General features: G+C 39.5%; 1 protein-coding gene across 1 annotated transcript in view; it reads left to right on the forward strand.

The window, feature by feature from the left end:
- The window catches only part of ADAMTS12 (ADAM metallopeptidase with thrombospondin type 1 motif 12), a 273,919-nt gene that overhangs the window by 59,822 nt on the left and 191,338 nt on the right, over positions 1–22,759 (forward strand). Inside the window, exon 3 of the mRNA XM_019737332.2 lies at positions 22,474–22,624. Coding sequence (XP_019592891.2) covers positions 22,474–22,624 — 151 coding nt within the window. The remainder of the gene's footprint in view (positions 1–22,473; positions 22,625–22,759) is intronic.

Genomic DNA, 22,759 nt, shown 5'->3' on the forward strand with positions numbered 1-22,759 from the left:
TAATTCGAACTTCAGGGAGTCTGGACTCTCTTCAAAGGTAAATAGCAACTCATATAAGAGTAAGTTCCTCTGGAGAATTAAGATAACCTTTTAGTGGGCCTGTTAGACAGTGTGCCAGCATGAAATCAAAAGGACGTGTTGCCATCCTTTTGCAGTTTTTCAGCGTGTTTGATAAGTTTTCAGAACATTATGTACTACCATGCTTAGAAAGAACTAGCACAGTTCACCCGCATACGAACTACCCCAAAAATGTTATTTGGTGCCAAATAAGCTTAACTGTCAATTTCCATGGGGAACGTTTTTCAGAACCCTTAGGTTTTTATGTGCTCTTATGAAAGCCGACCCTTTCCTTATTAGGACTTGCATTATAATACATTTTAATTGCTTGTTTAATTCTCTGCGCTCTTCACTAGACTGTAAACTCCATGAGGGAAAGAATGTTCACTGTTGTATTCCCAGGGCTCTGACAGAGGAGCTGGCACAAGGAAACACCTAATAGACGCTTCTTGATTGGGTAGATGAAAGGGGTGATCTCAGACCAGGTAGTGTGCTGTGAAACAAAAGTCCAGGATCATGGATTCAGAGAAACCCAGCCAGCTGCTTTCCTCGGGCAATCCTTGATGGTCAGCTGCTTCTTAACCATGTTTCTCTTGATGAAGGGCTAGCTCAGCCCTTTTTCCTCCTTCAACATAAAGGATTGTATGTTATATGTGCATCTTTTTACAAAAAAGGCAATCATCTTCTACATCCTATGAAAGCTAACTTTTTTTCTTTTCTAGTAGCTCAGTGTACAGTGCTGGACTCCTGGAAAGAAAGCATTCAACGTCATCAAGACCTACTTGGGGTTAAACAGGATGCACGGTGTAGGGCAGACAAGGAAACTGATCTCTTCCTAGTTTTGTGGGTCCATTCTCCTCCTGGGAGTCAGGGTAGTTCTGAGTCCAATTACTAAGAATTCACAGAGATAAAATGACCCTGGTTTATCATCCTGATGGCCACTATGGTGGAGCTGTGACAAGCCATAAAGGAGGCTCTGTAGGTGACACACATGCACACGTAGAGAGCACATCAGGCCATAAACTGTTGGGTTGCAAGCAGGTTTTCATTTTATAAAGAACATAATTCACCCATTAGCAGCCAGTTCTCACTTAAAAGTCCCTAAGTGAGAACAATGAAAACTAAAGGGAGCATGTTTCTTAAAGCTGTGAGAACTTTTTTACCTGCTATGTACCAAGCTCCAATCAAAATAGCAAAAATGTGACCTTTCTTAGTGTCAAATAGACTGATTATTGGGAAGTTGGTCACACTTGCTGTGTTGATTCTAAATCCAGGAAGAGACAAGCCCTGGGGCCTGAAATGTCTTTGGGCAGAAAGATAAGCAGCAAATGTCGTTATTAAAAGGACACAGAAAAATGGGAACAGAAGATTCAATCAAGAAAAACGCACATGTTCTGGAATCCTAATATGCCTTGTACCTTTCATATCTGGGCTTTGTGCAGTCTTTTCAGCTGACAGAAGGATTCTGACCCCAAACTGTAAAACACTATTCATTCTCCAAGGCCCATATCACAGGCACCTCCTTTATGAAACCTTCCCAGATGGAATTAATTTCTTTCTCTTTAGCATAGCCACAGCATGAAATCTGTTTCTTCTCACTGCCCACTTTGTATTAGCGTTATTCATGCCTGTATCTAAAAGTCAAAATACAAGCCTTATTCATATGTACGTCTTATGTAGTGGTGCTTATCTTAATGCCCTTCCAATGGTAGGTGATCAAAATCGAATCCAGTGAAAACTTACCCAGTACTAGCTCAATTCTTAAGAGTAGTGCAGACTTGTCTTTAAGACAGAACGCTCATTACGCAAAGAGGTGAAGCACCAGCCTCATGGCTCCTTTCCAAGAATCCTGGAAAAGAAGGATCTCATTTTTTCACTCATGCATACTTTATTGTGTATGCACGCAGGCACCTATGGGAGCTGTCTCCATCTCTTGTCCTAGAATATTTTTTACAATTCTGTTGTGTTCAATCTCCTGTGTGTTTTCCAAATGAGTCATATTCTACCTTAGAGTTATGCCTAGATCACAATGGTAAATTAGTTTCATCTCACATTGTCAAGTTTGATGAATTGGTAGAGGATGCCTAGACTGCTTGTTGACAGTGTGGGTAAGGTGGGTGGAAGGTGTGGATAGTGTGCCCAGAATGAATAGCAGTGGCTGCCGTGAACACAGTACAGGAGCATTGTAGGGGAGGCAGGAAGCCGTGTATGGACCATGTTTTTGCCATCTCTGTTCTTGACAGATGATGGTAGCTCTTTGCAAGTACATGGCTGCTAAGAGTCTAGAATCAAAACTATAAGAATTTACTCTTTGAAAGGGAAGGGACCACAGAAGACATCTAGTCTGCAATATCATTTTACTTGATAGTATTATCTTTTTAAGGACAATGGATATTCCTTTTCTCATTTTTTTGCAGTTTTTTATATTGTGGTAAAATATGTATAATGTAAAATTTACTATCTTAACCATTTTTACGTGTACATCTGTGGCACTGAGTACCTTTCCATTGTGGATGAAATGCATCCATTTGCAGAAAGCTTCATCTTGCAACACTGAAATTCTGTAGCTATTAAACTCTGTACCTATTTTCTTGACGATTTCATTTTTTAACAGCAGTGTTAAGTTCACAAGAAAATTAAGACAAAGGTACAGAGATCTCCCATATACCTCTTGCCCAGACACGTGTGTAGCCTTCCCCATTAGTAATACCCCCACCAGAGTGTTACATTTGTTACGTTTGATGAACCTACAATGACACATCACAATGGGACCCAAAGTCCATAACTTACCTTTGAGCTCACTCTTTGTGCTTTATATTCTATAGGTTTGGACAAATGTGTAATGACATTTATCCATCATTATATTACCATACAGAATATTTTCACTGCCCCCAAATCCTCTGTGCTCTGCCTATTCATCCTTCCTCCCACCCCCAATCCCTGGCAACCACTGATTTTATTACTGTCCTCCATAGTTTTGTCTTTTCTAGAATGTCATGTAGTTGGAATCATACAGTGAGTAGCCTTTCACAATTGGCTTCTTTCACTTAGTAATTGCATGTAAGTGGGCTGTATGTCTTTTGATGGTTCGATAACTCATTTCTTTTTCATGCTGAATAATATTCCATTGTCTATATGGACGACAGTTTATTTTTCCACTTATCTACTGAAGGACATCTTGATTGTTTCCAATTTTGGCAATTGTGAATGAAGCTGCTATAAATATCCATGTGCAGATATTTGTGTGGATATGTTTTCAACTCCTTTGGGTACATGCAAGGAGCTCGATTGCTGAATTGTATGGTAAAGGTATGTTTAGTTTTGTAAGAAACTGCCAAGCGGACTTCCAAAGTGGCCGTACCATTTTGCACTCCACCAACAATGAATGAGAGTTCCTGTTGCTCCACATCCTTGTAAGCATTTGCTGTTGTCAAAGTTCTACATTTTTGCCATTCTGATAGATGCAGTGACATTTCCCTAATGACATATGATGTGGAACATCTTTTCATATGCTGATTTGACATCTCTATATCTTCTTTGATGAGGTGTCTGTTAAGGTCTTTGGCCCATTTTTCAATCGGATTGTTTGTTTTCTTATTGTTGAATTTTAAAAGTTCTTTGTTTATTCATTTTGGGTAACACATCTTTTGCAAATATGTGTCTTTTGCAAATATTTTCTCCCAGTCTGTGGCTTGTCTTCTCATTTTCTTGACATTGTATTTTGCAAAACAGAAGTTTTTAATTTTAATGAAGTCCAGCTTATCAATTATTTCTTTAATGGATCATGCCTTTGTGTTGTATCTAAAAAGTCATTGCCACACTCAAGGTAATCTTACGTTTTCTCCTATGTTTCTTATGTAATCTTATGTTTCTCCTATGCTGAGTTTTAAGATTGCATGTTACATTTTGGTCCATGATCCATTTTGAATCTATTTTTGGGAAGGGGTAAGGTCATGGCTAGCGGCACAATTTGTTGAAAAGATTATCTTTGCTGCATTGTATTACCTTTGCTCCTTTGTCAAAGATCAGTTGACTATATTTATGTGGGTCTATTTCTTGGCTCTCTGTTGTGTCCTATTAATCTATTTGTCTATTCCTTTGCCAATACCACACTGTCTTCATTACTATAGCTTTACAGTAAATCTTGAAGTTGGGTAGTGTCATTTCTCCAACTTTGTTCTTCTCCTTCAATATTGTATTGGCTCTTTTGGATCTTTTGCCTCTTTATGCAAACTTTAGAATCAGTTTGTCAATACCCACGAAATAGCTTGCTGGGATTTTGATTGGGATTGTATTGAATCTATAGGTCAAATTGGGAAGAACAGACACTTGATAATATAGAGTTTTCTATATAGGTATAAACTTGGAATATATATCCATTTCTTCTTGGATTTCATTCATTAGAGTTTTGTAGTTTTCCTCATATAGATCTTGTACATATTTTTTTAGATTTATACCTAAGTATTTCATTTCAGGAGGTGTTAATGTATATGGTATTGTGATTTTAATTTCAAATTCTATTTTTTCTTTGCTGGTATATAAGAAAGTCACTGACGTTTGTATGTTAACCCATATCATAAAACCTTGCTATAATTGCATATTAGTTCCAGCAGTGTTTTTGTTGGTTCTTTTGGATTTCTTACATTGATGATCATGTCATCTGCAAACAAAGATAGTCTTAGTTCTTTCTTCTTAATCTGTGTACCTTTTACTTCCTTTTTTTCTGTTTTGGTCTTTTTGCATTAGCTAGAACTTCTGGTAAGATGTTGAAAAGGAGTGCTGAGAGAGGACATACTTGCTTTGTGTCTGTTCTTGGTGAGAAAGCTTCAAATTGCTCATCATTCAGTATGTTAGCTGTAGGGTTATTTTTTCCCTCATTAATATGCTTTTATTTATTTATTTATTTATTTATTTATTTATTTTTTATCAGTTTCAGGTGCACAAAACAATGTAATAATTATACATTTATCATTTATATCCCTCACACTGTGTCAACCCCCTCCCCCTCCACTATCCCTCTGACATCACACAGAGCCAATACATTTCCACTGTCTCTATTCCTAATGCTGTACTATATATATATATATATATATATATATATATATATATATATATATATGAAAGTTAACTTGGGGAATGTAATCAATAATGTTGTAAAGATTTTGTAGGGTATCCGATGTAGGGTTATTTTTGTAGATAGTCTATCAGGTGTTTTTGAAATGCTGAGGACTAATTTATTTTATCCTTCATGGTGTTTTCTGAGCTTTCTGGATCTGTGGTTTGGTGTCTAACATCAATTTGGGTAAATTCTTAGTCATCATTGTTTCAAATATTTCTTCTGTTTCTTTCTCCTCTTTCTGGTATTTCCATTATGTGTATGTTAAACCTTTTGTAATTATCCCAGCAGTTCTTGGATATTGTTCTTTTTTTTTCCAGTCTTCGTTCTCTTTGATTTTCAGTTTTAGAGGTTCCTATTAATATATCCTCAAGCTCAGAGATTTTCTTTCCTCAGTTGTGTCCATCAAAGATATTTTTCACTTCTGATAGTGTTTTTGCTTTCTAGCATTTATTTGTGATTCTTTCTTAGGCTTTCCATCTCTCTGCTTACATTGCCCATGTGTCCTTGCGTGCTGCCTACGTTACTTATTAGAGCTCTTAACATATTAAACATACAGTGAAATTCCTGGTCTGATTAATTCCAACATCCCTGCCATGTCTGGTTCTGATGCTTGCTCTTTAAATTGTGTTGTCTTTTGGTATGCCTTGTAATTTTTTAAAAGATAAACTGTGTGTTTAAGGTGTACCACATGATATTTTGATATACATGGTGAAATGATTACTAGTTAAGCTAATTAACATATCCATGTGTGGGGACAGAGCCAGGAGTGCAGTTTCCAGACTCTAGGCCTCACATGGAAAGATGCTCACTTGGGTAGTAAATGGCCATCAGCTGTGATTGGATGGCCATCAGCCGTGGCTAGTTGGCCGTCAGCTGTAACCAGTGAGCCACTGGCCACTAATATAACTGCTGTGGCTACATTAGCAGAAAATGGGGGCTACCAAGAAGATGATGGCTGAGCTAGCAAGAGTGGATTGCAGCTTTCAAGCGAGACTGGTGCAGAAAGACCCCTTGTCAGGGTGCTGGCAGATGTTTGCTTCCTGTGTCTCCAACCCAGTCGCCAGCGAGACTATAGTAGTATGACTCCCTTATCTATGGCTCCGTGGGTGTTCCTTTTTGGCCTCACCACATCCTGCATTCTTATGTGGGGAGCAGGAACTGAGACCCCGCCTGATACCCTGCATGACACCATGTCTTCACGTAGTTACTATTTTGGGAGGTAATATTTTCTTGATAAGTGGATGTTACGTACCAGGTAAAAGGAAGCACAGTAAATAGACCTTGAGTCATGTGGCAGTGAGGTGTAGGAGAAGGGGGCTGTTCTATAATGCATTGATTAGGTCTCAGTATTTTAGTGAGCCTGTGCTTCTGGACTGGGAACTTCACAAGTGTTTTTTTTTATATTTTCTGCCCTTTAGGTGGGACAGGATGGCTAGGGTGAGCTGGAGTTGGGTATTTCCTTTCTCCTGTGTGGAATGCTAGCGCTCTTTAGAGCTATATTTCCCTTCCCCAGATCATTTAGGCTCTGATAATACACCAGCAGGTTAGGCTCTGGTTAACTAGTTCCCTTGAGGGCAGGCCTTGTTGAGAAAAACAGAGTCCTCTGTGTATTTTAAGATGGTTCTTTTTGCCCTCCCCTTGATGGAAGCAGGAGGGGCTTTTTTCTCTGATACTTACTGTGGGACCCTGGTTGAGCGCCTGGAGGTAGATCTCGCGATATTGTAGGGGCCCCTTCTAATTGGGTTCACCGGGAGTTAACTTGCAGCTTGGTCCATATTGAACCTCCAGCAGTTTGTCAATTACAGTTCCGGTTCCCACCGGGGTCTGTTTCCATGGTGGTTTCCACTCCTGAGTCTCCGTTCGGTAAGCAGCTACTCCCGGTAGTACCCTGTCTGTCTCTCCAGTCTTGGAGTCAGCAGTTTGCTCTGTGTCCTCTGCTCTCTTATGGATTTGAGAAGAGTTGTTGATTTTTTCAATCTGTTCAGATAGTTACATGTTATTAGGATGGGATGTTGGTCATTAGAGGTTTGGCATCAGCTATGGAAGCCCCTTTTATGCTTATTTTTGCTGGATGGAGATTTCTTTTTTAAGTTAAAAGTTTTAATAGTAAGGGCAAATCACTTTAAGAGATATAGAATACACAAGAAAATAAGAAAGAGAACTAATAGTATTACAATGGAACTGTTAATGTTTTGGTGAATGCCTCTCCACTTGCTCTAAGGCTCTGGCTTCATTTCTCTCTTGTGTATCAAGATCTGTTCTCAGAAAAGAACTGAGACCCGTTCATTCATACAGAATGAAAACCTTACTAAGACACTTCTTCCAAAATTAGTTTAACTGTTTTTCAGGTAACAGATTCCTCATTAATTTTAAGCAAAAGGCATAAAGATCTAATTTTAGATTTTAAACATCAATTATTCAACATTCAGCACTGAATAGATACACGTTGAGCATCCACCATGTGTTGGGTCATATTCTAAGCGATGGAGATGCAGCATTGAACAAAATAGATTAAAAACTTCTTTCATTATGAAACTGACATTCTAGTGTGGAGAGTGACATTAACCAAGATTAAACTGCTAAATATATGCTTATGTATAGTATGTAATACGTGCTGTGAAGACAGATAAAGGCAGTCAGGTGGATAGGGAGTGCTAGGGTGGGGGCTGTTTACATTTTTGTTTGCATGGTCAGGGAAGGGCTTTCTAGAAGACAACATTAGAAGTGTACACATATCTGGGGGAGCGGGATGAGGACAGAATTTAAGGGCAGGGACCCTGCAATAACATCTCAGTCATCCCCTCTGGGCCTATTGCAAAGCTGACTCTCTGCTTAGATCCCTGAGTTTTTCTGAAAGTATTTCAGACAGGTTTGAGAAACACTTTTTAAAACATGCTTCCATTGCCACAAAACCACAGATAAAGCTGTGGACATATAATTAATGAAAGCTGGACTTAATTGGAGTTTCTAATATGTGTTGGGAAAGCTGAATCACGGGCATTTGAAGGTTCCCCCTTCCCCCCGAACGTTGTACAAGTTACAAATTAACAAATAATGAGAAAGGATCCAGCACTGTCCGTATGATTTCCCAGTAGGTTCCGGGAAGGTTGAAACTTCATCTGAATGGGATATCTTGCTCCCCACAGATTTCAGAATTTCCTGTATTCTGGTTCATAGTTGGGAACAACCAAGACCCCACACTTAAGGCTGTTTCCTCCTTCGTGCCCTTGAGGTCAAGCAAACTGTTGTGGGAAGGTCTCTTTGTGGGAACCTTAGGCATGAAGACATGCTTGAAACCATGAGCTCATGCTTTCCATAGATGAGACTTTGTCACATGGACTGTCACATTATATAAAAGGCAACCATCCACATTCCCCAGTCATTAGTTTGAGAGAAAATTCAGTAAAGCATAATTTTGATTTGCAGCAAAAAAATGTCGTGATTATTAAGCTGAAAGTGATAGAGGAATATACATATGCATTACTTAACAGATTAATGTATGTAGTTTTATTTGACTTTCACTATACCCGAGGAAAGAAGGCAGGGCATGAATTATAATTTTCATTTTTCAGCTGCAGCTCTTAATTGCTAGGCCAGTTTCTTTCAAGTCATTCCTTTTCACCCCTTACGTTCCACATCAGAGTCCCAAATCATATATTAAGATTTCCAGCAAGATAACTAAATATTTTGCTGCTATGTCTAATTTTTCTTAATGCTGAGCGAAACAAGTCAGTCAGAAAAAGCAGAGAACCATGTGATTTCACTGATATGTGGTATATAAACCAAAAACAACAAAAGAACAAGACAAACAAGTGAGAAACAGAAACTCATGGACACAGACAATAGTTTGGTGGTTGCCAGAGGGTAAGGGGGGCGGGGGGTGGGGGGTGGGAGATGAGGGTAAGGGGGATCAAATATATGGTGATAAGGAGAACTGACTCTGGGTGATAAACACACAATGGGATTTATAGATGATGTAATACAGAGTTGTACACCTGAAATCTATGTAATTTTACTAACAATTGTCACCCCAATAAATTTAATTAAAAAAAAAAAAAGAAAGAGAATTGTATTTCAACCATAATAAACTGGACATTTTCTTTGCACTTTGCTGATTTGGCAAAAACTCTAGGGGCTAAGATTAACTCACATCACTGTAATTGATTTAAGGTGAATACAATGGCCTCATTTTAACTTCTTTAAATGTTTTAGTTTGGACCAAGTAGCTAAAATTTCCAGGGAGTATAGTTAGCCCTTTTCATCGACCCCAGGGCTAGATACTAGCTTTCATCTACGTTTAGGTACTCTTATTTAGAGCTGGCACCCCAATTCTAGTTGGCACTATGTCTCCTTTTACACTTGATATATGTAACTATATTGTATTAGTTTCCTATTGCTGCTTTAACAGTTAGTTGGAATAATAATATTAAACCATAAACCCTACAAAAGCAACATGAATGCAGTCTGTTCAGTAATTACATATTGCATTTTCATGTACCTAAAATTATAAAGCAGGTAAAATACAATTCTCCTGCATCATTTAAATATGATTGAAAGCTAATACAAAAACTAATATCTTGGCAAGTCAAACACCCATAAAATACTTAATAAGAATTTCCCTTTCTTATGGCTTAGAGAGTTTTTGAAATAGTGTTTTTGATCACCCAAAAGCCTCCAAAAGCTTTTGGTGTTATTTCCCAGTGGCTAGCAGTTGAATTCAAAAATCACCTCTTTGGCATTAGAGATCTGCTTTTTAAAAATTATGTACGCTCTCCTTTTTGCTGTGAAGTAAACGAGTGAGTGACCAAGAAAAGAAGTGAAGGTTGAAGGGGAGGCCTGGCGCACCATGAATGAAACGTACAACCCACCTGGACAGTGTGGAGACCACCTGTACGTCTCCTTACACACAGCGCTCTTGTCTACCCCCTGGCATAGCCACGAGTGGGTGCCTCCCCAGGAAATTTTCTTTCAGTGCATTTATTTCACCTAATTTCCAACTTCCTACTTCATAGATTTGAAAGAAATACATATTTTGCTCTCCCTTTCCTGCCTGTTTACTTGCTCCACTTCCATCCTTTCCACTCTTCTCTGTTCCTCTTTTTCTATTTTTTCCCCCTTCTCTTCCTTTCCAGTGTATTTGTCCTTTCTCTCTCTGTCTTCCTCTCCTTCCGTATTCTCCCTCCCTACCCCCTTCTCTTCCCTGCTCTCAGCCATTCACCTGCAGGTCTCTAATTAGCAATGTAATTGATGACTATCTGTGTATATTACTTAGTGTCCGTGAAATTTTTTTCCTATATAAAACATATGTTACCACTCAAACCACTGAATTTATAGAAGCATAATAAAACATTTTATACATTCTATCTGGTTTTAAAAGTGTCACATGCTGATATAGAGATTTGAAAAGTTCAGAAAGGCACAAAGGAAAATAAAAATCATGTGTAACCTAATCACACAAAGAAAAACACTAGCAAATGTTTGAAGGTAGTTTTATTTTTGTTATAAATATATAGCCAATGTGGCAAATTCAGACTTTTCAGCAAAAACATAAGAGAAAATAACAATTTTATAACTATTCAGGAATGACTACGATTAACATTAAAATATATATTTCTTTCTTAGTATTTCTCTTTGTTTCTACATAATTGGAAGCATTCTCAACGTATAATTTTGTATTCTTTCATTTAATCTCATATAATGAACTATTTTTTATATCAAAAATGTAATAATTTTTTATTTTCTGCATAGTATCCCATTATATGGATGTTACACAATGTATTTTCCAATCCTCTGTTGTTGGTCATTTAGGTTGTTTCCCATTCATCATTGCAAATCATGCAGTGATGGATATTTTTGTGCACCACTGCTTTCCTTATTTTGGACCAGTTCTTTTGGAAATAATTTTACAAGTGGAGTTCTGGGGTCAAAAGTGTGCCTTTCTGAGGCCCTCGATTCTTGTTGTCCCAAAAGGCAGACACAGTCTTCCCTCGGTTCCCCTGAAGTGTGAGAGAGTACCTGTGTGACTATGTTATTGTCATGTGGCCAACTTTACTGCGGAAAAATGTTTAATTTCCTTTCCCAGATTTTGATTGGGATCTACCTTCCATCAACTTTAATACTAATAAAAAAGAATTGAGTTATTTATAATTTTTTGAAGTGTACTATTTTTATTGCAGTTTTAGATATACAGAAATGGTATAAAAGAGAAAATAACCCTTATCTTGATGTTTTTACTGTGTCAGAAATTCTTTATTATACCTTTGTGCTGTGCCTTAGTGACTTGGGAAGTCATGAAGGGTCAGACAGGTTGGAATTTGCATCAGGCCAGCTCATCTCCAAGAACACTGCCCTCATCAGGGTTAAGGTCACCGAAAAGGTCACAAATGTTGGGTAAGCTTCATCTGTCATTCGGGTGCTTCAGAAAGTTCTGTATCTCTCACCACATTGTTTCCAGAAATGAGTAAATTATTTGTGCTCGATTTTGACAAGAATGCATGTTGTTTTAGTATATAATTGTTCTATTAGTAGGGATTTTTTAATGTTTCAAGCCATTTATCATTTATCTGTTATGAATTATTTGGGGCATAAACAGTTTTAAATGGTGAATTACAATAGAAGTAGACTTATTTTTCTGAGCTTACAAAAGAATGAATTTAATGTTATAACCTCTTTGATGTGGGTGTGAAGGCTTAACTCATTGTCTATTTAAATCTGTTAAAAGTATGTCTGATTAATCTAGTTATTTTTATTTTCAATGTTCCTGAAATCACCAAAAAGTTTTCAAAGATGACAGATGGAATAATAGGTTTCCTCTCCTTCCTAACAATAACAGAGAGTGAAAGAGGAGCCTTCTTAGGATATTAGATTTTGACAAAATTCTAGAGAATGGAAATTGGGACAAGTCATAAACAATGTTTCATGGCCAAGAGAGCCAAACTCAGAGAGTGCACACTGGGGGGACATAGACCAGAAGGAAGTTGATGTGACTCAGGAACCCCAGCATGGTTTGGGACTTAGACATGCTAGATATGATGGAGGGCAGAGATGGGGGAGGCATGGAACCCCCAACAGAATAGTTGTCTGCTTCCACTGCTTCAGGCAGAACTACTACAGCTGGATGTCTAGCCCCCTAAGCAGTAGACTCGAGTTTTCTTCTCTGCAGGAATTAAATGGGCCAAGAAAAGAGACCTTTACATTCTGGCATTTAGGCAGTCTTCCAGTTATAAAGATGAGGTACCTGCTAGATCCCCACTTGAACAGTCGGAAATCCTCCATGCACACACAGAGCACCTCACCAGCTTTTCAGCACCCCCTCATAAATACGGATGGATACGCAAAGGTATCAAGATAGTTTAGGGAAACCTCCAATATGAAGGAGGAAGAGCAAGGTAAATAAACAGGAAAAAATAACTTTGTTGAAATCAGATAGTGTAGAAAGCAGAAAGGAATGCAACAAGCAAATAAGCAAACCTCAAAACCTTGAAATAGTGTTGTTAGAAATATTATAGAATAGATTGTGTCCATAAATGAGAAGAGGATACTGTGGAAAGGCCAGATAGAGCTCTCTGGGGGAAAAAGATACAAACTTGAAAAAGAAATTAATAGAAACGTTGGAAGATAAAGCCAAGAGAATCTGTTAAAAAGTAGACAAAGCAGACTCATAGAGACAAAGAACAAACTGATGGTTGCCGGTGTGTGTGTGTGTGTGTGTGTGTGTGTGTGTGTGTGTGTGTGTGTGTGTGTCTAGGGATGGGTGAGAAAGGTAAAGGGGAAATACAGTCCATAATAGTGTGATACTTTGCATGGTGATGGTGACAGATGGTCACTAGACTTAGTGTGGTATTCACATTGTAAGGTACATAAATGTCAAATCACTATGTTGTATACCTGAAACTAATATAATATTGTATGCCAAGTATGCTATAATAATAAAAAAAGAAGAAGCCTAGGAGTAGGAAAATATGAGAGAAAAAGTAAGGAAGACGGAGGAGCAATCTAGGAGGGCTAACATCCAAAAGTATTTCTCAGAACTGGAGAACTGGAAAAGGCAGAATATGGAGTGAGAAGGTCCAGTCCAGCACAAGGGATGAAAGAAGACTCACTCAAAGGTACATAACTGTGAAATTTCCAAATAGCATGGTTAAAGAGAACATACTCAACCTTCTGAGGAGAGAGACAGAGGCCATCCAGAAAGGACTGAGTCAGAAAAAGATCAGACTTCTGCGTTTTAAAAACATACAGATGTGAGACCCAGAATTCAGTGGATCTAACCTAGAGGTGCTGTCCGGGGAAGTCCCTGGATGGCAGTGGGAGATGGGAGGCGAGCGGGCCCATGAGCCTCTGGGCCGGTTTGGAGCAGGGAGATGGAGAACTCCCGGGGATGTCTCCAAGGAAAAAAGGGAACTCTGTAGAGTGGTGCCTGACATGTTGGGAATTTAAAAAGAATGGATTGTAATTACAAGGAAGACAATGCAAGTAAGAAAAGAGAAAGACAGGTAGAAATTTCAAGAAAAACAAAAAGCTGTATGTATGAGAGAGGAAATATTAGTAACCTATATGGCATAGAGACCATTCTATGTGAGTAGATGTAAGTTGTATTAGTACATATATTAGCTGAGTACTAGGTTTGCCTGTACATTGTTTTAATAATGTAAATAGAGTTGTCTATATTGGTCTGATGAAGTAGTGATATTGGGAGAAGTGAGGGGGAATTGGATAAGGAAGCCAAATTTTCATCTATTATGGCAGGCACCGTACTTCAGATAATGCCTAAAACTGATTTTTTAAAAATAACAGTATGTTATTTAGAAATATGGAGATAACTTCCAGAAGAATAAGGTAAAAAAGTCAAAAGTCATTACCTCTGGAGATTGGGAAGGGTAGCACAAAAGATTATTGTTTTTCATAACAAGATTGTAAGAAATAGTCCACTTTTTAAACCATGTACTTGAAGTACATATGAAATTATTTAAAAAATAATTTATATAATGCATTTTATTAAACTTGATTAGATTCTGGATTCCAAACAAAGAAACAGACAATGAATAGCTCTAAAAGACATTTTGGGGACAATATGGGAAATTTGAACATGGAATGAAAATTAGGTTATGTTGTAGAATTATTACTGATTTTCTTAGGTGAAGTAGTTGTTCCTCCTATATATTGCTTCAACAACTCACCTCGTCCCCTTCCCTCTGCCCCCCTTCCACCACCCTCTCCCCCGCCGTCCTTGAAGGAGGACACAGCACTTCTGGTCAGACCAAAGTATTAGAGACCAATGTGTATTTTACTGAAGATTTCATAGGTGATAAGGTAAAGGAGTTTACACTGTGCATTTCCTATTCTCCAAGCTAAAACCCCCATTTTATTTTTGCAAATCTTTCACTTTGGTTGCCAGTTGGTCCATCTTCCTCTTTGGATCCTTTACTTTCCAGCCTCTCCATCTTCAGATGCTGCTTTGTCTATACCTGGGTTATTTCCAGGACACCCAACGTTGCCCTTCTTTCTTAAACATAGTTATTTAGGACATTCTCAGCTGCTATTTCCTTTATCTCTACCACTCCAATGTTGTCTTCAAGGATGTGAAAGTCTGTACTCCTGAGTAGGAAGGTTTTGTTTGCCCTTGACTAAAAAATACTACAGTTACCCAGACCTATTCTCCTTACAGAGTAGTGGAGGATTATAAATAACTAAAATCCATTTGTTCCACTATAGTTGGGACATTGGTGGTGCATAGAAAGTGGAAATAGTAAACGTGGACTTGTTCTTTAATGAAAGAGTTCTTCTTTCTTCACCTTTTCATTTTAGAGATGTAATGAGGAGATAAATATCAGTGTCCACACGCATGTCGTTAACATCTCCTACTAGACCTCCTCTTCATTTTTTCATCCTTTCTCTACTGTGGTACTTAGTGAAGTTAACATGCTATAAAACTCCTCCCAGTCACCTATTCCCATCACTAAGCCACCAAAAGGTATTCCCCTAAGTCATTGTTAAACATCCCTGGGATGCCTTGTTTACGGGCAAAAGCACTATGGTGGCCATAGCAACAGTTTCGATTGGCTCTGGGCTCTTCCCTCCAGGGGTGGGAGCGGTTGCCATCAGGGATTGTAGCTCATCATGGTGGGAGAATCAGGGCCAGGACCATGATTCTCCACAGCCTGGAAAAGGCTTTGCATCCTTACAATAGAGGATGGTTTCTGGTTTAATGATGGCCTGCTGAGGCAGCATGAAATACATCGTAGTGCTTTGTCATGGCTAAATCCTCCGTAATGGTTTTCTGTTCCCTCCAACTGCTTTCACACCTGCAAAGCTGGTTCTCTCCTGTTGTTCTCCCTAATAACACATGTCCCGGGCTTGGAATGTCTTAGCAATTTTTCCTTTTTCTTTCAATTGAACTCCTCATTTTCTGGTGATGGCAAACATAAATTGTTAGAGGACCGGAAAAAAACAAAGCAACAACAACAACAAAAAACCCAGAAAACTTTCCTGACAAAAGATTATTGGGAGGAGGAGAAGTAGTTAGAAATGCCCTTAAGTCTGACATCCCCCATTTTGTTCAGGACTAGAAAGACCCTTTTGTAAGGGACTGTCATAGATGAGGCTCCCACCTTATCAGTGTGAGACAGAAGTTCTGATAAGTATTTTGGTTGTGACAGTGAGTCTTAGATGATGTTCCTTGATTTTGTTGGCTTATCTAGGAACACATGGTTTGAGATGTAATGAAAATTCCTTTTTTAATTTTTGAGAATGCTCCATTTGGTAGGGTTCTTCAGCGTTTGTGTCAGGCTAGCTTCTTTCAGACTGTTCATTTTCTTCCTGATGTGAAATTACTTCACATGTATTTCACATTTCAAATCCAAAACATTTATTTAACTAGGATATCTACTTCCTAGAATGTTTTAAACTTTTTTGTTTTTTTGGCATCTTTTAATTGCCCTGATCGGTCAAGATGTTTCGGGTGTTGTCTGCGAACCTCAAATTCAGGGGACTGTTCACCACAAACCACAATCAACAATCACAGCTGAAACTTCTTTGGAATGAGATGAACTAAGTGTTTAATTGGGGTCATTACTATTTCCTCATATACGTAGTGTTATACTGTTTGATGGTGGTAGAAAATAAAACCAATCAAGCATCACCATTATAATGGAATAGTGTAGTGTTTTGCAAAGTATAATACATGGAATATGTACATCAAAAAACCCAGGGTGCTTGCTAAATGACTTTAATCACTTTATATTATATTGTGATAATATAACACAATTGTATAATGAACACAATAACATATTGTGTTCACTGTGGAGGATGCTATGATAAACTGTGCTATTGTGCATTTATTACCTACCATATGCCAGGCCTCCTCTAGGCAGTTTACGTAGGTGTCTCTGATAGTTACAACCCTGCAAATTAAGATAGATTTTGCCCCATTTTACAGATGAGAAAACTGGGGCTCAATCTATTAACTAATTTGACCAAGATCACACAGTTCATGCTGTTTCTATTAAACATTGTCATAACTTTGATCTTAAAAATTTTTTAAATCAATTTCATCAATTTTTCAATGAAGAGATATTTTCTTCTGCTATGTGGACTCTGAACTGCTAGTCAGTGAGTGGAATGTGGTCTTGTATATATCAGGGCTGTGTCAGGCTCCTCCAAAGAGTGTCAAAGAGGAATGAGGACATGTAGGCTGATACTCCAGGACTCTCACGGGGACATCTCCTCTGGAAGTGTAGTCTGGCTTCCAGTTGTTCCAGTTCTGTATAAGCCCAGTCCCAGGCCCCTACTGGGACATCCATGTCCCTCCCAGTCTGGCCTTAGGACAATGGCAGCCCCTTCATACAGCCCTTGTCCTGCCAAATTTGCTCCTGATGATTCATTTTAATTTTGGCACATTGCTTTTTTTTATATCTAGTTGCCTCTTAAGTCTCTGAAGTCTTTGTGTAGTACATTGGTGTTTCCAAGCTGGCTCCTGACTCATTCGATCAAGAAAAACAAATTGTTACAGTGAAATGTCACATTTTTTGCCGTTTGTTTTTCTTTTAAGGCAAATCCTCAGATTTGCCCTTGATTGTAGCGTTCGTCACTATGTGATGACTATGCTTATGGATCTCTCTCCTTCACTAATCAGACAGTCTCTAGAAATACGAAATCCAACATGGTAGCCATTAACCACCTGTGGCTATTTAAATTTAAGATAATTCAAATTAAATGAAATTAAAAATTCACTTCCTCTGTTGCATTCAGCACACCTAAAGTGCTCAGCTACCACATGTAGCTAGTGGCTCTCGAATCGGATGGCACAGATATGGGACATCTCTCTCATCACAGGCAGTGCCACTTGGCAGCACCTGTAGGAGGTAGGGAGCAGATCTTCTGTAGGTTATAACAGCTGCCTGGCACTTGGTAACTACCAGGTGAATGCACCAGAGACCTTCTTCCTGGCTTGAGCTTTTCCTCCTCAAACCACATGAGTTACTAGGACTGCCAAAACCATAATGCTAAATCTTCATGAATGGACTTTACCAGTCACTCTCCCTTTGACTCCATGGGGGCCAGTCAGGGAGCTCTTGGTACCACAGTAGAAGGTGGGGTATTCCTGGAGTAATCTTCCAGAGGTCTCACTTCTCTGTATTCTAAGACTTCTGTCATCCCTTGACTTCTGACTTAAGGTCCTGGCTATGTATGAAATGAGAAAAAGTTGTTCTGTCTCTTACATACCAGCAACAAGAAAGTAATTTTTGAAGGCTGTCATAGCTTTAGGACTGTGCCAAGTGTTTTGGAGACTATAGAAGTTCAATCTTTTGTCTTCACCCGGAAAGCATCTACCCTCACTGGGCTCTCTCTTTCCTAAACCACAGCACTGGAATCTGTAGCAGCGAGGGAGGGGCCTCCCCTCACTTCCTGTAAGGTGCTGTGTGAGGTGGTCTGTGATATAGGGCTTGAGGTTTGGGTTCCAGGTCCAGCGCCGCCAGATGCTGCGGCCGGTCTCTTGGGCTGTGAGTACTAGGCCCCTTTCAACGCACTAATGCTAAGACTTTGCCTTCCCCCTTTCTACTGTTTTATGGATATCCGTCCTGTCTTCCTGTCTGGCTTGTAAACTTTGAGAGTAGAGGTCACTAGCCTTCTTAGAGTAATTGATGCATTCATATGCAATACGAGTGATCTGGGGGTGCAGTTTTATCCTCTTCCCTGTGTATATAGTGTATGAGGCACTATCTTGTCCAGTGATCCTCGTACTATATTTGAATGTCTTGGGCACCTTTATCCCAAATCAATTTTTTTTCCTGTTGATTTCAGAATATGTTGATAATATTATCTTTATCACTATGAGTAGAAACAAACTAATCTGGTAACTTCTGAAATTTTCAAATGGAAAGGAATTTCTTTCCAGGGTAGGTTGATGAGTTTTCGCAGCGCTGTTCCATAGCACAACTCCAGGGAGCACTATTCAGTTTTCCCGATGTGCACAGCACCCCCTTGAGTTGTGCAGTGCAGGGCCCTGAGGGTTGGAACTGATTCCATAATTCTCTCCTATGTCTCTTATAATACCGTTGGTTTTTACTCTTCAATCTGCTGGGCTTTATCTGTGGAAATTCTGAAGGAACGATAGCATAGATTACATGATTCTTCAAGGTCTTTAGGCTTTGTGATTCTAGAATACTCTATTCACAAATTCCTTGTAAGATGCTGCCAGTTTGATCCCAAATCACTGCACTAACTGACGATGGCAGCTACATCAGGATGGCTAACACTCTGATGGGAATTGAGAAGGAGGAGAGGTTGTAGGTGAGTATTCTCAGTCTGACAGTAGGAAAAAAAAATTGGTTCTAAAGAATCTGTGAAGGTCCTTCCCCACCTTTCATAGAGGATCAATGCCAGTCGACTCACACTAAGAGAGCTCAGCCCTTTGTCTCAGCCCCACCAGCTGGGCTTGCCTGATGAGTAGGAACCAATATGAAGAGTCTGATCTAATCGGCCTTGAGAAATCCACCTGCCTTAAAATCTTTTCCATTGACACTTGCGATGAACTAGGAGACTTTTTTTTTTTCCTTTTGTATCATGTAATGTTTCCTGTAAAAAATTAAGGATAGACTTAAAACTAATTCATTAGCGTTAGAAATCAGAATGACGGTTACGTTTGGGGGATGGTATTGGCTGGGAGCGGGAACAGGGGAGTGACTGGCTGCAGGGAGTTTTCTGTTTCTCCATCTAGGTGTTCCCTCTATGGAAGATTTACGGGACTTCACAGTTCTGATTTGTATACCTTCAGTATGTTTACAGTGCTTCAAAATAAAGTTTATGTAAAGCAACTCCTACAGGATAGCCTTGGGAAGCATTCACAGATATTTCTTTGTTGAAACAATGAGGTGAATTTATTTCCAAAAGAGAGTTAGCAGTGTAGAGGAGGAAGCGTAGATGACAAGAGAAGATAAAAGGGCAAGTTTGTCTTCCATGAGCTTCTGCCCCAGGCTCGTTCTAACCTGGTTCTTCTGGGAACAGAATACCAGCTCCCAGTGAAGTGAGTATGTTTTCCTCATTGTCATCGCCATTCTCCTTCAAAGGTATAGGAGGGGTGAGCAGGTTGTGGAGAAGTTTGGAATGAAGGGTGCCTTCTTTGGCCCAAACCCAGAACTTATAATAAAAGGTGATTCTCTTGGGCAGTTAGCTTCAGGGAAAGCTTGAAACCAGTCAGTCCTTCCTTTGCAAAGTAAATTGTGGATGATTTCTTCCAAAATGAGCTGGCTCTGGTTAAATGAAAGAGACCAATAAACCATGGCCACCTGGGACCAGGTGTACACAGCCCTGTGTTTATATGTTGGGAGAGAGAGGCGGTGCAGAGCTCAGCTGGGAAATCTTCCGACCTCACTCTCCCACAAACCACAGCGCTCTTTTCACCCCCTCTCCTGCCTGGTCCCTTTGCTGTGACATACACTTGAGGTCCTGGGGCCAGCAAGCCTCCTTGCATGTGAGCAAGTATCCTCCTTCCCTTCCAGCTGGTGAGTCACACAGCTCTCCTAGGTCTTCATCCAGCTTCTGAGAAAAAGTTAGGCTGAATAGGTAATTCCAGATGCGCGCTAGCAGGGCTAGTCTTGTGGAGGAATACAAATGGAAGTTAGTCTTTAGGAAAATGCTAGTTTGGCTTTCAGGCATTCTTAGGCATGTTGCCCATAAGTAGTTATTATGTTCTCCAACTGGACTCCCTTCTGTTTTTTCTGCACCACCTGGGTCCAAAATTTGAGGCTGAAGAATTACCAAGAAAATCCTTCTTCTTGGTGATTTTTTTTTTCCCTGGACATCAATATCAGGTTGATAGCAGTTGCACAAAGGGACCCCAAGCCAGCCATTTTTGAGTCCTTGACTTCTGCTCTACGTCTACGGAACAAATGAGCTTCATTAGCAAAAGGCCCGCTTTCTCCTCATGTTCCTGGTATTTGTTTCAGAGTAGAAATGGAACCAAATCTCAGGACTGCACGAGTTTGTTGCAGCTATTTTATTGCAGTCTAGAGCTTGTCTGTTCTTTCTGTCCCAGAGGTTTTTTTTCCCTCAGAGAAAAATACTGTGAAAAAATGTCATGTCTTCCAAGAAATGTCCGCAAATTTGAAGTCACATGTAACCGATATTAGAGTTGATGGTTAAAATATTACCCCCCTGCGTTGTAAAGCAGTTGCATGGCACTTTTACAAGCTTCAGCTGCTTGATTCTCCTAACAGCCCTATGAGGTAGTAGGCATTACCCCCATTTTATAGTCTGGGCCACCAATTTGAGGTCACGTGGCTATTCTTGAGGCTCCAGTACAGTGTTCCTTTTTAAAAATTCTCCTTGTTATTAAAGATATTTTGTCAGTAATCAAAATAGGAAGCCAACTGTGAGATTTATATAAAGATCTGGTTGTATTACTGATGCAATGAGTCAAACATTTTGGAAAGACACCCAAGTCAAGGACTGTCTAGTACAGATTAGCCTCCTCTCATGGGACCCCTCTCGCCCCTGACTGGGGGCTGCTTACCTGGTCTTCAGACTCACCTGAACAGCCCTGGCTCGCTGAGGTATGGGTGTGTGTGTGGGGGGGGTGGTGGTCATGAATTCTGGAAGCCTTTCACAGTTTCCCTAATCCCCCAGTGTTTCCAGGTTTATTTTTGCAAACTTAAAGTTCATTGAACTGCTATGTTGATTCTGGACACCCTCATACAATGAAATGATGTAAAATCTTAGATTTGGAAAGAGTCTATAGTAGATCAGACTACGAGCCAGGCCCTTTTCTAAGAACTTTTGTATATATTGATTCATATCATCTTTGTAGCAACCCTTGATTATCTCCATTTTTCAGTTGAGAAAGCTGAAACTGAGCAAGTCATTTGGCCAAGGTCACAGAGCTAATAAGTGGAAGACCGGTATTTGAAACCATTTTCATTCCAGCGTCTGAGCCCCTGCTCACCTCACTATGATGCTCAAGCAGGTCCTCTAGAGTAAGCCACTTTATTCATTGATAAAGACGTCAGATTCTGAAAGTTAAGTCCATCCTAGAGGACGTTGGCAAAGCAGTTTTCTAAGCACTAAGGCACTAAGAAATTTTCCTAAAGAGAAAAGAGAGTTGTAGGACGTACCACTTCTAGACCTGACCTCCAAAAAGAGTTACTCATTGACCAGCATTCTGCAGCACGTGATGAATCCCTATATCTGTGAGATGAGAGTGTCCCCTTTTCCCTAGAAACTGACAGAGGGCTATCCACTGTAGACCCCTGCACACTCAGTCTCAGGTCAGGGACTTAGTGTTATGTAAGTCCCTAGGAATATCTTTGTTTTCTTGAGAACAGAATGGCATTAAGTTCTTCAAGTCAAACAGTCATGTGAATATATAGCTGGGCTACCCGCATACAGGTAAATGTTCCACCAAGCTGTCAGTGGAATAAGGAATATAGGTACCAACTCCATAATAGGGCAACCAGGAAGCACTGGCTCTGAATTTAAGATTCATAGATAGCCAGCGATGGGTTTTAGGAAGGGGGAAGCATGAACTTACAAAATTGCAGGCTACGTTTTTGATAGATACGTATATGTGTACCTTTTTCATTAGAACCTCAAAGGCATCGTGATCCCAAAATATTTAATAACTATGACTGAAGACATTTCATTACATTATGTGTAGCTCTTCTGTGAGATCAAATGGCAGCCTATGAAAGCACTGCTCTTACAAGTTTCACGATCATCATGATGTATATAACTTTTACTTTACTAATTTTCTTTACATAGATAGCGATTCAAATAAACCTTTGCATTGCGTATATTTACAGACTGGATTTTTCCATCTACCACATGGAGACTTTTTTATTGAGCCTGTCCAAAAGCATCCCCTGGCTGAGGGAGAGTACCACCCACACATCGTTTACAGGAGGCAGAGGCAGAGAGTTCCAGACGTGAAGGAGCCAACCTGTGGATTAAAGGGTATTGTAACTTAAATCTCCTTCCTGGGTTCTGTGTGCTCTATTACTGCTTTATTCCAACATAACTTGTGCTTATTCAAATCTGGTATCTTCTCCCCATTCTGTTGCCAGAAATTTTGCACCTTTGTATAAATCA

The sequence above is a fragment of the Rhinolophus sinicus genome, linkage group LG03 (assembly GCF_036562045.2).
Source record: "Rhinolophus sinicus isolate RSC01 linkage group LG03, ASM3656204v1, whole genome shotgun sequence".
Classification (NCBI taxonomy): Eukaryota; Metazoa; Chordata; class Mammalia; order Chiroptera; family Rhinolophidae; genus Rhinolophus; species Rhinolophus sinicus.